The sequence below is a fragment of the Oncorhynchus kisutch genome, unplaced genomic scaffold, assembly GCF_002021735.2.
Source record: "Oncorhynchus kisutch isolate 150728-3 unplaced genomic scaffold, Okis_V2 Okis06b-Okis10b_hom, whole genome shotgun sequence".
NCBI classification, from domain to species: domain Eukaryota; kingdom Metazoa; phylum Chordata; class Actinopteri; order Salmoniformes; family Salmonidae; genus Oncorhynchus; species Oncorhynchus kisutch.
In genome coordinates, this window is record NW_022261983.1 from 1,892,396 (window position 1) to 1,905,837 (window position 13,442).

The 13,442-nt window shown below is 42.3% G+C and overlaps 1 protein-coding gene across 1 annotated transcript in view; it reads left to right on the plus strand.

Moving 5' to 3' along the window:
- The window catches only part of cep112 (centrosomal protein 112), a 221,621-nt gene extending 210,299 nt beyond the window's left edge, over positions 1-11,322 (plus strand). The window contains exons 25-26 of the mRNA XM_031814326.1: positions 7,296-7,397; positions 11,254-11,322. Of these exons, the coding sequence (XP_031670186.1) occupies positions 7,296-7,397; positions 11,254-11,322 (171 nt within the window). The remainder of the gene's footprint in view (positions 1-7,295; positions 7,398-11,253) is intronic.
- The last annotated feature ends 2,120 nt before the right edge of the window (positions 11,323-13,442 follow it).

Below are 13,442 nucleotides of genomic sequence, written 5' to 3' on the forward strand. Positions count from 1 at the left end.
ATATATCTACCCAATCTCAGGCCTACAGTGGTTCCTCCTTTAAAAGTTGTGAGCTTACACTGCGGGACTTAGAGGTACCCAGCATCATGGCTTCATTGCTCCAGGCCACCGCAAGGGGGGGTTAGAGCATTCATTATGCATTTGGGTCCCAAGGTTTTCATATGACCAATCATATCGAGTGGTTCCAATGACGAATTTGACGTAAGCCACCCGTCCCTGGGGCTTTCTTCAACAAAGATGGCTGACAAAACATTACGGTGGAACCAAATGTAAGTTGTTATAACGTCATAACGAGTCAAACGAGTCAATGTACAATTGAGAGAAATATGTTAGTTAATGTAGAGACAAACGTTTGTGCATATTTCTGTCATAAAGTTAATTTACGAAAATTGCTATTTAGCAAGTTATCTGACTGGCTAACATTAGCCAGCTAGCTAGCTAGTGTTGTGACAGGAGAATTCATTTGTAATTCGTTTTGATTAATGTTTTAGGGACTCCTGAGAAAACCAGCAAACCAGGCTGTCGTCTTGTGAAACAGTGGATATAAAGAATCTAGCTAGCTAAAGCATTTACTGCAAATTGAATATACAATTGTGTAAGCTTGCCTTGCAATGCAGCTGAAGTAACATAGCTAGCTAACTAAACTAAACGACATCTCACTTTCAATATTTGTATGAACATAAGGTTCAACAACTGAGACATAAACTGAACAAGTTCCACAGACATGTGACTAACAGAAATTGAATAATGTGTCCCTGAACAAAGGGGGGTCAAAATCAAAAGTAACAGTCAGTATCTGGTGTGGCCACCAGCTGCATTAAGTACTCCAGTGCATCTCCTCCTCATGGACTGCACCAGATTTGCCAGTTCTTGTTACCCCACTCTTCCACCAAGGCCCCTGCAAGTTCCCAGACATTTCTGGGGGGAATGGCCCTAGCCCTCCAATCCAACAGGTCCCAGACGTGGTCAATGGGATTGAGATTCGGGCTCTTCGCTGGCCATGGCAGAACACTGACATTCCTGGCTTGCAGGGATTCACGCACAGAACGAGCAGTATGGCTGGTGGCATTGTCATGCTGGAGGGTCATGTCAGGATGAGCCTGTAGGAAGGGAACCACATGTGGGGAGGCGGATGTCTCCCCTCGAACGCACAGTGTTGAGATTGCCTGCAATGACAACAAGCTCAGTCCAATGATGCTGTGACACACAGCAGGTGCCAAAGGTGCCAAAGATCATTCATTGTTTATGGTTCATTGAACAAGCATGGAAAACAGTGTTTAACTTCTTGACGCACCCATCCCGTTACCGAGATCATTTTCATCAGCATCCGCTGAATTGCAGCGCGCCAAATTCAAATTAAATTACTACAAATATTTAATTTTCATGAAATCACAAGTGCGATATAGCAAAACACAGCTTAGCTTGTTGTTAATCCACCTGGGGTGTCACATTTCAATAAAGCTTTTCGGCGAAAGCATACTAAGTGTTTATGTAAGATCATCTTTCTCAGTAGACAAAATATTACAAACAGCTAGCAGCCAAGTAGATTGGTCACGAAAGTCAGAAAAGCAATAAATGAAATCGCTTACCTTTGATGATCTTCGGTTGTTTGCACTCACGAGACTCTCAGTTACACAATAAATGTTCCTTTTGTTCCATAAAGATTATTTTTATATCCAAAATACCTCCATTTGGTTGGCATGTTTTGTTCAGAAATCCACAGGCTCCACAGACGAAAATTCCAAATAGTATCCGTATTGTTTGTAGAAATATGTCAAACGTTTTTTATAATCAATCCTCAGGTTGTTTTTACAATATATAATCGATAATATGTCAACCGGAATGTAGCTTTAGAGAGAGAGAAAATGGCTGTTCCAAGCTGTTGCGCATGAAAAACTCTGCTGACACCCTGCCATCCACTGACGCGATGGGTTCTTTCTCACAAATTTTTCAAAATAAAAGCCTGAAACTATGTCTAAAGACTGTTCGCACCTTGAGGAAGCCATAGGAAAAGGAATCTGGTTGATATCCCTTTAAATGGAGTCATCCAATGGAACAGAGAGCTTTCAGGGAAACAGCACTTCCTTGTTGGATTTTCCTCAGGTTTTTAGAAATACAGGGTCCTGAAAAAGGGTTTATTTATGTACTTGCTTATTATGTAGTGGAGGATAAAAAATAACTGAATGCCTATGGATGTGCAGCCGATCTGTGTATGGACCCTAAAACGTTTGGTTTGAATATTAGTTCAGAACCTATCGATGAACCTCAGCTATCATAGTTGTTGTATCAACTTCAAGTTTGAATGGCATTAATGAAGCCTATGGATAGAGTAGAATATAATAACTTTATTGTGCCAAGGATGCATGTACCGTAGTTATTACCACGCATGAGATTCTCACAATATATAGCCTGTACATTAAATATATTCACTGATCATGTCCTCTTCCTTGGCAAATAAAAGTATGAATCTCTGAGACATTATTTTTCAGTCATATCAAACTCCATTATTTGAATGATGCAGTGTCTGCATGTATGTATTACAATTATACACTTCAACAGTGTTTACCACTCCTGCTCCTGAGTCATCAATGATTACACATTTAACTTCTTGACGCTACCCATCCCGTTAGCGGGATCATTTTTGTCAGCAACCGTTGAATAGCATAGCGCCACAGTCAAATAATATTACAAAAAATATTCATATTCATGAAATCACAAGTGCAATTTTGCAAAACACAGCTTAGCCTTTTGTTAATCAACCTGTCGTCTCAGATTTTGAAATGATGCTTTACAGCGAAAGCAATCCAAGCGTTTGTGTAACTTTATCGATAGCATAACAAAACATTATGTACACTAAGCATTAAGTAGCTAGGTCACGAAAATCAGAAAAGCAATGAAATTAATCGTTTACCTTTGATGATCTTCGGATGTTTTCACTCACGAGACTCCCAGTTACACAACAAATGTTCCTTTTGTTCCAAAAATATTATTTTTATAGCCAAAATACCTCTGTTTGTTTGTCGCGTTATGTTCAGAAATCCACAGGAAAAAGCGGTCAACGCAAATAATATCCATAATGTCCACAGAAACATGTCAAATGTTTTTTATAATCAATCCTCAGGTTGTTTTAAAAATATATATTAGATAATATATCAACCGGGTGTGTAGGTTTTTCAATAACACCGGGAGAAACAATGGCCACTTTACTCTATAGCGCAAATCTCACTCTGAGAGCCCCCACCTATCTACTTACGCAATGTGATCTTTCACGCTCATTTTTCAAAATATAAGCCTGAAACTATGTCTAAAGACTGTTGACACCTTAGGGAAGCCATAGAAAAGGAATCTGGTTGATATCCCTTTAAATGGAGGATAGGAATGCATAGGAACAGAGAGGTTTCAAAATAAGAGGCACTTCCTGATTGGATTTTCCTCAGGTTTATGCCTGCAATATCAGTTCTGTTATACTCACAGACAATATTTTGACAGTTTTGGAAATGTTAGAGTTTTCTATCCTAATCTGACAATTATATGCATATTCTAGTTTCTGGGGCTGAGAAATAGGCCGTTTCAAATGGGTACGTTCTTTAGCCAAAAACGGAAATACTGCCCCCTACACGCAAAAGGTTAACTATGCAAAAGACTAGAAACATGATTGATTTGTAATTCATATATACAGAAAAAACTATGCATATCTAACTCCCTTCATCTGCATTAATCTGAGGAACCAGGATAGTATTTCAATGAGATACATAATTTCAACCAATGGAGAATGTGAAACGCTTTATTGAAAGAAGTTCATTATCTAGGTGTTATGAATACATAATACATTTATTGTAATTATGATCATTGACGATGACGGGACTGGCTTCCTCTCTCACATCAAAACATACCTGCAGATGAGAGACAGGTGGATAGAGAGAGTGCATGAATAAGCCCTGTTTTTCTTTTATTCTAACACAGTCAGTCATCATAATCATCAGGAGGTGAAATTCAAAACTGACCTTGGATCATTAACTCTGGGACTACTACATCTGTCTGTATTTCAATGTAAGCATCTCTTTAATAATACTTCCTGTTGTCCCGACCAAGTGACCTCTAGCCTATGACCATGCTGTGCCCTCTGTGTCAGCCAGTTCAGATGCGGAGGGGTTCACCAAAGCAGGTGATATAATCTAGAGGATTTAGGGAGAAGTGGGAGAGGGATGAAGTGAAGAAGAGAGATGGTTATTGTGTGTGTGTGTGGTCTCACCTGGTGTCCACACTAAGTGGCTACAGAGTACTTTATGCTGAAAAACAGACACATGAGGACAAACAATAGAAGATAATGTCAATAGAAGATACTGTATGTGACGCAGACACCTATCGGAGTGTACCTGAAACATTTAAATATAGAGGGCTGTGTCTCACCACTTGGTTATTGCAAGGCTAACCCCCAGGGAAATCAGAACTTGGCAGCAACAGATAGTCCAGTGAAAATGGTTTATGTGGTGTAAATCTGAAAATTAGCAGCTGACATCTTATGGGTTTTTTAATTAATGCATGTCAGACAGGTTGCATGTACAACAAGACAGGCAGAGATGAAGAGAGAAAAAGAACACAGAACAGTTTAATTACCTCTGCTTATGGACACTTTACCCAGCAATAAAGCTTCCACGGCATGTTCCTCGGACAGTGAACATCTGGCAATATCTACATTTTCGACCCCTTGATCAGCTTAGCATAGTAGGAAACTGTATTATGAAATATATATATATATATATATATATATATATGAATCAGAATTGTATTAGAGATCTCTCTTTTCAAACAGGCAGTACATCCATCTCACATCTTACCTAACAGGGGACAACACAATTAAGCACTGCAGTGTTCCGCTAACAGGCGCTATTTGGCTAAGTCCACCTGCAGCCATTACATCGCATTACATAGCATTCCACCTGCAGAGCATATCCTCTATAATGTGATCTAGAGCTCTTTGTGTCTGTCCTACAGTACAATGCCCAGGCTAATGATGATCTAATACAGCTGGCTGAAACGTCATTAGGCTGGCGGCCAGGTAGACATCTCTATTATACAGTATACCCTCTCGCTGTCAGGCCTTAACTACAGACAAGAAAAGTGAAGGGGTAATATCTTACCCCCTAGGAGATCTGTTTCGCTTATCCCCTCTTCCTTTCTTGCTTTCTTTCTCTATTTTTCGTTTTACCTCTCTTTCTCATCATCTCTCTTCCTCTCTCTTCCTTCTCTCTCTCTCTCTCTCTCTCTCTCTCTCTCTCTCTCTCTCTCTCTCTCATCCTCACTCTCTCTCTCATCCTCTCAATCTTTCTCTCTCTCGTCCCATCTCTCTCTCAATCTCTCTCTCGTCCTCTCTCTCTCTCGTCATCTCTCGTCTTCTTTCTCTCTCAATCTTTCTCTCTCTCTCGTCATCTCTCTTTCTCTCGTCCTCTCTTTCTCTCGTCCTCTCTCTCATCCTCTCTCTCTCTTTCTCCCCCTTCTCTAGTACTCATAGTTATTAAATTAAACATTCATGGCCTGTCTACTTTGATTAGTCTCAAGCCTGTGAGTAGAGGCTCCAGTCCACCCTGCAGTGTAGCCCAGTGAATTCTAGTTACCCTGAATCTGATCTATGGGACGGAAAATGGAGAGGGAGTATGTTGGGAGGGCGCTAGTCATTTAGATTGAAGTGTGTATATCCCTTACTGCTGTGGTAACTTAAATACAGCACTGTACGTACTGTATATGCATTAAGAATGCAGCCAGGGAACTTGAATGGAAAGCTTGCAAAGAATCCCAATACGTTTACATTGGATGTGGCTTATGAGGACAGTGATCATTTGACCGTTGTTTGTTCGTTCTGTGTTTTTTGGTGTTGAGTGTTTTGTCTGGGTGCCATCTTGTTATAACTGCCTCCCTCTCAGGGGTTCTACACTTGTTGTTTTACTTGTTGCTTGTTGGCACCCCAAATTACAGCCTGTAAAACATGGTTTTTTTGCATATGTTTGAAAATGTTCATTCTCAAATTACCCATGACTCCCTTTCTCACGGAGGAAAGAAACAAAAGAAAATGGATGGACTTTTTCTCCTGATGATGTTATTGGCCCGACACTTTTAAATGAGGTGGGAGGGAGAACATTTTGTGCTAAGTGGCAAAGGCCTAATCTACTGCACACTGTGCTGAAACAAAAAGAGCTGTTCTGTGTTGGGATCATTTATACTCTCCCCCTTTGAAGTGCGTCCAAATCCCTTTCATTGTGCCCCTGAAAGATTAATTACAGAAAACCAGATCAATCAGTTAAATCCACAACAGGAAAATTATTTTTGGAAAACCAATTTTCTACTACTTGGCCTCTCTCTCTCTCTCTCTCTCTCTCTCTCTCTCTCTCTCTCTCTCGAACTGAATATCTAAGGAAAAATAAAGAGGAAATAACTGGACTTCGGCATGCTAACAATGTAATAGTAGGAATAGTTTGGGGCTCTCCCTAGTTATCAGTCAGTCAATCAATCAATCAAACTCTTTATAACGTCCCTTTTACATCAGCAGATGTCACAAAGTGCTTATACAGAAACCCAGCCTAAAACCCCAAACAGCAAGCAATTCAGATGTAGAAGCACAGTGGCTAGGAAAAACTCCCTAGAAAGGTAGGAACCTAGGACCAAACCTAGAGAAGAACCAGGCTCTGAGGGGTGAAACCTCTCAGTTTGTCATTACAGCATGTCTGCCTACTGAACCTTCAGTACATGCTCTGTGTGTGTTTGTGGGCATGGAGGAATGGCTAACCAAACGTTTTAAACTTTGTAATCAGACTATGGTTTTCTCCAGTGTAATTTAGCTCCAGACAGCCCTCTCTGTGCCCGACATAGGGAGGGCTGGTGTGTTTGATGTGTTCTGTCTGTTCTTTCAAACCCAGCTGGGCCTGGGTCTAAAAGTCAAGGGTGGTCAATTCTGGTCCAGATTTAAGGGTGGTCTGCTCAAGCCCAGATTTATTAAGACACCTGATTCAGATAATGATGGTCTCTAAAATGAATATGGTGATTAGTTCATTTGAATTAGGTGTGTTTGTGCTGAGCTGGAACACAAACCTGCAGCTACTGCATACCCTAAGGGTTACGCTGAGTTGGCCACATGTGGTCTATGGCGGCCGTGATCTTTTTATTAGCCAATAGGGGGCGATGTGTGTATAATTACTCTTTGGTCAATTAATAGAAGCTCTTGTCCAGAGCCACTTACAATAAGTGTATTGAACCACATCCTCTCTTTCTTCCTGTTCCTCCTCCTGTTCCTCTCCCTGCAGGTGACGGTGGTGCTTCAGGAGTGTGCGATGAAAATGAAAGGGCTGATGCCAGCTGAGCTGCGACAGGAGCTGGAGGACACCATCTCCTCTCTCAAGTCTCAGGTAGGAACAAGTCCTGCATGGGACACTATACACAGGACACTCACAGCCTATATCTAACTCACCAAATTCAACTAATCCACATATCAACATCTTGGTTAGTTGATTAATGTGTTAGTGACCTAGAGTTGTTGACCCCTGACCTATATGGAGTAATACAGACCGAGGTCCCTGTACCTGGGCAATACACTCCATACATCTCACCTTACAGACCTGCTTTCCTTTTCAGTGTTTCTTCAGATACCAACTATGAACAGTTTTCCTTTGCTGCCATTTTCTTTTCTACTTTCCTCCCTCTCTACATATTGATAGAAACCATCCCAGACTGAAGCCACACTTAGTCTCAATGTGAGTGTCAGCATTGTTTGTTTGATTCCTTGGCCGTGATGAGGGGATATCATATGGTGGTGTAGACCAGACACCAGAGCCCATAGACATGGCTTTGGACCGGTCCACTTTGAAGCTCCCTCTCTTTCTCTAGGCTCCATCAGATCACACACAATTATTATTATCAATTACACCCCGCGTTTAACCACATTAATACTGCCGCCCAGCCGCCGCGGACAGTCTCCTATTAGTTTAACTGGGCCTTGTTCGACAAGAAAACTGTGGTGGGCGGCGGGAGGGACGGGAATTTCGAATGTAAACAATAGGCCTTTCTGTGTCGGGCTGTGGTGGAGTGGGCTGAGGGAGAGGGGGGCCCCACTAACCAACCAACAACAACATTTGGAGGGGGCCCGCATTTCTAAACTCAAACTGGCCCCAACGCCTGGCTGCTTTGGATAGCTCCGGCTGGATCTCTTTCCAGTCCTGCCACCACAAGCCTCTACCATCGGATATGTTTATACGATGTAATTCACGACCAGAACGGCCTCCCTTTTCATTGAGGATGTCTTGGGTTTTGCACATTACGACGCATTATTTTACTGAAAGAAAGAGTGACTCCATGGCATCCGACCGCAGTTCCGTTTTTGCACACTGGTGCTGTTACTCCTCTGAAAGAGGCAGCTCCGCCTCTCCAAATGAAACGCTAAATCTGTTCCTGAGGTTTCCATCCAAGAGAATGGAATGTACTATTGCCTTCCAGTACAGTAGTTACACATCAATCAATATTATAACCTTTTTGTTTCATTTGATCTAAAGAGAAGGATTTTTATTTGTTTTCATTTGTTGTGGAAGACAGTAGTATGTACAGTGCCTATAGAAAGTCTAAAGCCCCCTTCAAGCTTTTCACCTTTTGTTGCCTTATAGCCTGGAGTAAAATGCATTCAAATCGGTGTTTTTCTCCATTGATCTACACATCCTACCCCACATCTTCCAAGTGAAGAAAAATGAAAATCGCTACAAAATAAAGCTGAAATATCTTGGTTGTAGAAGTCTCCACCGCTTTCTAATAGCAATCCTAAATTAGCTCAGGTGTAACCAGTCACCTTCAAAATCACACACCAACTTAATTGGCCTCCACCTGTGTTGAATTGTAGTGATTCACATGATTTCAGGATCAATTCAGCAGTTCCTGTAGGTTCTGGGTATAAAAAATTTCTAAGGCCTGAATATCCCTTGGAGCACGGTCAAGACGATTATTAAGAAGTCCAGTAGAAGGTGTATGGCACCACCAAGACCCTGCCTAATTCAGGCCGTCGCTCCAAACTGGATGACCGAGCAAGTAGGAGTCCAATGGCAACTTTGAAAGAGCTACAGGCTTTTATGGCCAAGACTGGTCAAAGTGTGTATGTGACAACAATATCCCAAGCACTCCACAAATCTGCCATATAGGGTGGCAGGATGGAAGCCATTATTCAAGAAAGCCCACCGGTTTTGAAGTAGGCAAAGTAGCCATGTGGCAAAACGTTTTGTGGTCTGACAAAACTAAAATGGAACTTTTTGGCCTAAATGCAAAGCGTTACGTTTGGCCAAACCCAATAACCATCATACCCGCAAACCCATCACCCAAAGAACACCGTCCCTACTGTGAAGCATGGTGGTGGTAGCATCATGTTATGGGGAGGTTTTTCAGTGGCAGGTTCTGGGAGACTAGTCAGGATCAAGGGAAAGATGAACAGAGCAAAGTACAGAGAGATCCTCACTTTTCTCAGGATAGAAGGGGCAATGAATGAAGCAATTTACAGAAAGTCCTTGAGGAAAACCTGCTACCCTCTGCAAGAAAGCTGAAACTGGGACGGAAGTTCCCCTTTTCAGCATGACAACGACCTGAAGCACACAGCCAAAGCGACGGTGGAGTGATTAAGGTATAAAAAGGTAAATGTCCTTGAGTGGCCCAGTCAGAGCGTCCCACCTAAATTTAATAAAAATGTAAGATTGAAGATTGGTGTCCATCTATGCTCCCAAAGGAGCTTGACAGAGCTTGAGCAGTTTTATAAAGAAGAATGGTCAAATATGGCCAAATCTAGGTGTGCAAAGTTGGTTGAGACCTAACCCAACAGACTGCTGTAATTGCTGCCTAAGGTGCTTCCACCAAGTATTAACTCAGGGGGGTGGAGACATGTCCAATTATGATATTTAAGTTTTGTATTTTTAATAAATACTTTTTTCACTATAAAAAATGTTTCCTTAAGTGTGGAGTATGGCGTGTAGATATATTTGTAAAAATGCATGAAACTGAGGCACTGACAAACAAAAAGTTGACTTTCTATAGGCACTATATGTAGTTAAGGCCTGATACTGCCTCATCTAAACCCTTTGGAAGTTAACTCTTTCACTGTATGTAGTTAAGGCCTGATACTGCCTCATCTAACCCTTTGGAAGTTAACTCTTTCACTGTATGTAGTTAAGGCCTGATACTGCCTCATCTAACCCTTTGGAAGTTAACTCTTTCACTGTATGTAGTTAAGGCCTGATACTGCCTCATCTAACCCTTTGGAAGTTAACTCTTTCACTGTATGTAGTTAAGGCCTGATACTGCCTCATCTAACCCTTTGGAAGTTAACTCTTTCACTGTATGTAGTTAAGGCCTGATACTGCCTCATCTAACCCTTTGGAAGTTAACTCTTTCACTGTATGTAGTTAAGGCCTGATACTGCCTCATCTAACCCTTTGGAAGTTAACTCTTTCACTGTATGTAGTTAAGGCCTGATACTGCCTCATCTAACCCTTTGGAAGTTAACTCTTTCACTGTATGTAGTTAAGGCCTGATACTGCCTCATCTAACCCTTTGGAAGTTAACTCTTTCACTGTATGTAGTTAAGGCCTGATACTGCCTCATCTAACCCTTTGGAAGTTAACTCTTTCACTGTCCCCGTAAAGTACTAGTGGACTAGCTTTACTGACCCCATGTCTTGGATTCTCATGGTTTCACTACTGTATCAAAATCCTAACCTCTCACCTATAATCTCACTCAGTCGTCTTACTCCCTATCCCCTACTCCTGTATGAATTACTCCCTAGCCCCCTACTCCCGTATGAATTACTCCCTAGCCCCCTACTCCCGTATGAATTACTCCCTACTCCCCTATGAATTACTCCCTAGCCCCTACTCCCGTATGAATTACTCCCTACTCCCGTATGAATTACTCCCTAGCCCCCTACTCCCGTATGAATTACTCCCTAGCCCCCTACTCCCCTATGAATTACTCCCTAGCCCCCTACTCCCCTATGAATTACTCCCTAGCCCCCTACTCCCGTATGAATTACTCCCTAGCCCCCTACTCCCCTATGAATTGATCCCTTCAACCCCTACTCCCCCCTACTCTCCAATGCTTGCCCCCTATTGCCTTAACCCTTTTCTATCTCAACCCATTCTCTATCACTCTACTCCTATACCCTCTTACTGAGCCCCTACTGTGCATTGACCCCTGACCCCCTACTGTGTGTGTTGACCCCTTACTCTGTGTTGGCTGCAGGTGAACTTCCTCCAGAAGAGAGCTTCTGTGTTACAGGAGGACCTGGATGCCTGTCGCAGCAGGAGGTAAATGTCCTGTAACGTGACTGTGATCGAGGCCTGGTGGTGGAAGCCTTTGATGTCTCGTCCATCCATCATGCTGTCAGAGACACTGGATGTGTTTATGGAAAGCATCTATACATACCCTGTGATGAGAGTGGCCATTCAAATAGTCTGCTGCTGCCACCTGGGACAATGCTGTGATCTATCTGGGTGAACATAGGAGGCGTCGAAGTCACTCAAATTACACCACCCAAACCCAACTCAGTCATTTCATTTACTACATTGATTTGACAGGGACAATGCACATCAATCTATATTTCTGTAACTGTGCCAGATTTTCCATCTGTAGTCCCGGGCAGGTAGTCAAAACTGAATCTTCTCTATCCTCTTTGAGTAATATAATAGACTGTTGAGAGATGTGAAGTTCATGAAACATGTGCTTAAACAACCCTCCCTTTTCTCTCCTGTCCTAAACCCCTCCCCTCACCCAATCTAGGTGACTGTTCTTCCCTTGGCCACACCCATTATCCGGACATGAAGAATAAGACAGTCTATCAGATGTGAGAATCATCGCCACAGTTACCAGGCATCACACATCTGTCATGCCATGGGTGCACCAATCAGTTGTGCCAGTTATGTTGGCCACACCCACACTGTTTTTAACCACTATGGATTTGTACATATTTATTCACTGTCAGATTTTTTTTCACATTCCCCGTTATAAATCAATCATTTTTCATAACTTTTTGTGGATGTTTAATGTGCGTACTATCCATACATACACTATAAATACAAAATGATGTGGACACCCATTTAAATGAGTAGATTCTGCTATTTCAGCCACACCCGTTGCTGGCAGGTGTTTCAAATCTAGCACACAGCCATGCAATCTCCATAGAGAGACATTGACACTAGAATGGCTTACTAAAGAGCTCAGTGACGTTCAACAATTCAGTTTGTCAAATTTCTGCCCTGTTAGAGCTGCCCTGGTCAACAGTAAGTGATGTTATTGTGAAGTGGAAAAATCTAGGCGCAACAACTGCTCAGCCACAAAGTGGTAGGCCACACAAGCTCCCAGAATGGGACCGCCAATTGCTGAAGTGCGTTGCATGTTCGTTGGGAGCTTCATGAAATGGGTTTCCATGGTCGAGCAGCCACATACAAGATCACCATGCGCAATGCCAAGCGTCGGCTGGAGTGGTGTAAAGCTCGCCGCCATTGGACTCTGGAACAGTTGAAATGCGTTCTCTGGAGTGATGAATCACGCATCACCATCTTGCAGTCCGACGGACGAATTGGGTGTGGCGGTTGCCAGGAGAACGCTACCTGCCCCAATGCATAGTACCAACTGTAAAGTTTGGTGGAGGAGGAATAATGGCCTGCGGCTGTTTTTCATGGTTCAGGATCCTTAGTTCCAGTGAAGGGAAATCTTAATACTACAGCATACAATTACATTCTAGACTATTCTGTGCTTCCAACTTTGTTGCAACAGTTTGGGGAAGGCCCTTTCCTGTTTCAGCATGACAATGCCCCCGTGCACAAAGCGAGGTCCATACAGAAATGGTTTGTGGAGATCGATATGGAAGAACTTGACTGACCTGCACAGAGCCCTGACCTCAACCACATCAAACCCCTTTGGGATCAATTGGAAAGCAGACTGCAAACCATGCCTAATCACCCAACATCAGTGCCCGACCTCACTAATGCTCTTGTGGCTGAGTGGAAGGAAGTCCCCGCAGCAATGTTCCAACATTGAGTGGGAAGCCTTACCAGAAGACTAGAGGCTGTGGTAAACAGCAAAGGGAGGACCAACTCCATATTAATTCCCATGATTTTGGAATGTAATGTTCGACGAGCAGGTGTCCACGTACTTTTAACCATGTAGTGTATATTGTTTTTTGTGATTCCATGAGACATACTTCAAAATCAAGTTTTATACTGAATGTACATACCGAAGGCATTGTTTTATTAAAGTCATTTTTTCATCATATTAATTTGTTTGATTGTCAATGAACACATCATTTCTCATCTTAACAGTGTTTTGATCCCATATGTAATAAAAATATTGTATTCTTTTTGAGTTGACACACAACCTCAGCTTGCAACGAATTGAGATCTACTCTTTACGACCAAGCCAGAGACCTTGAA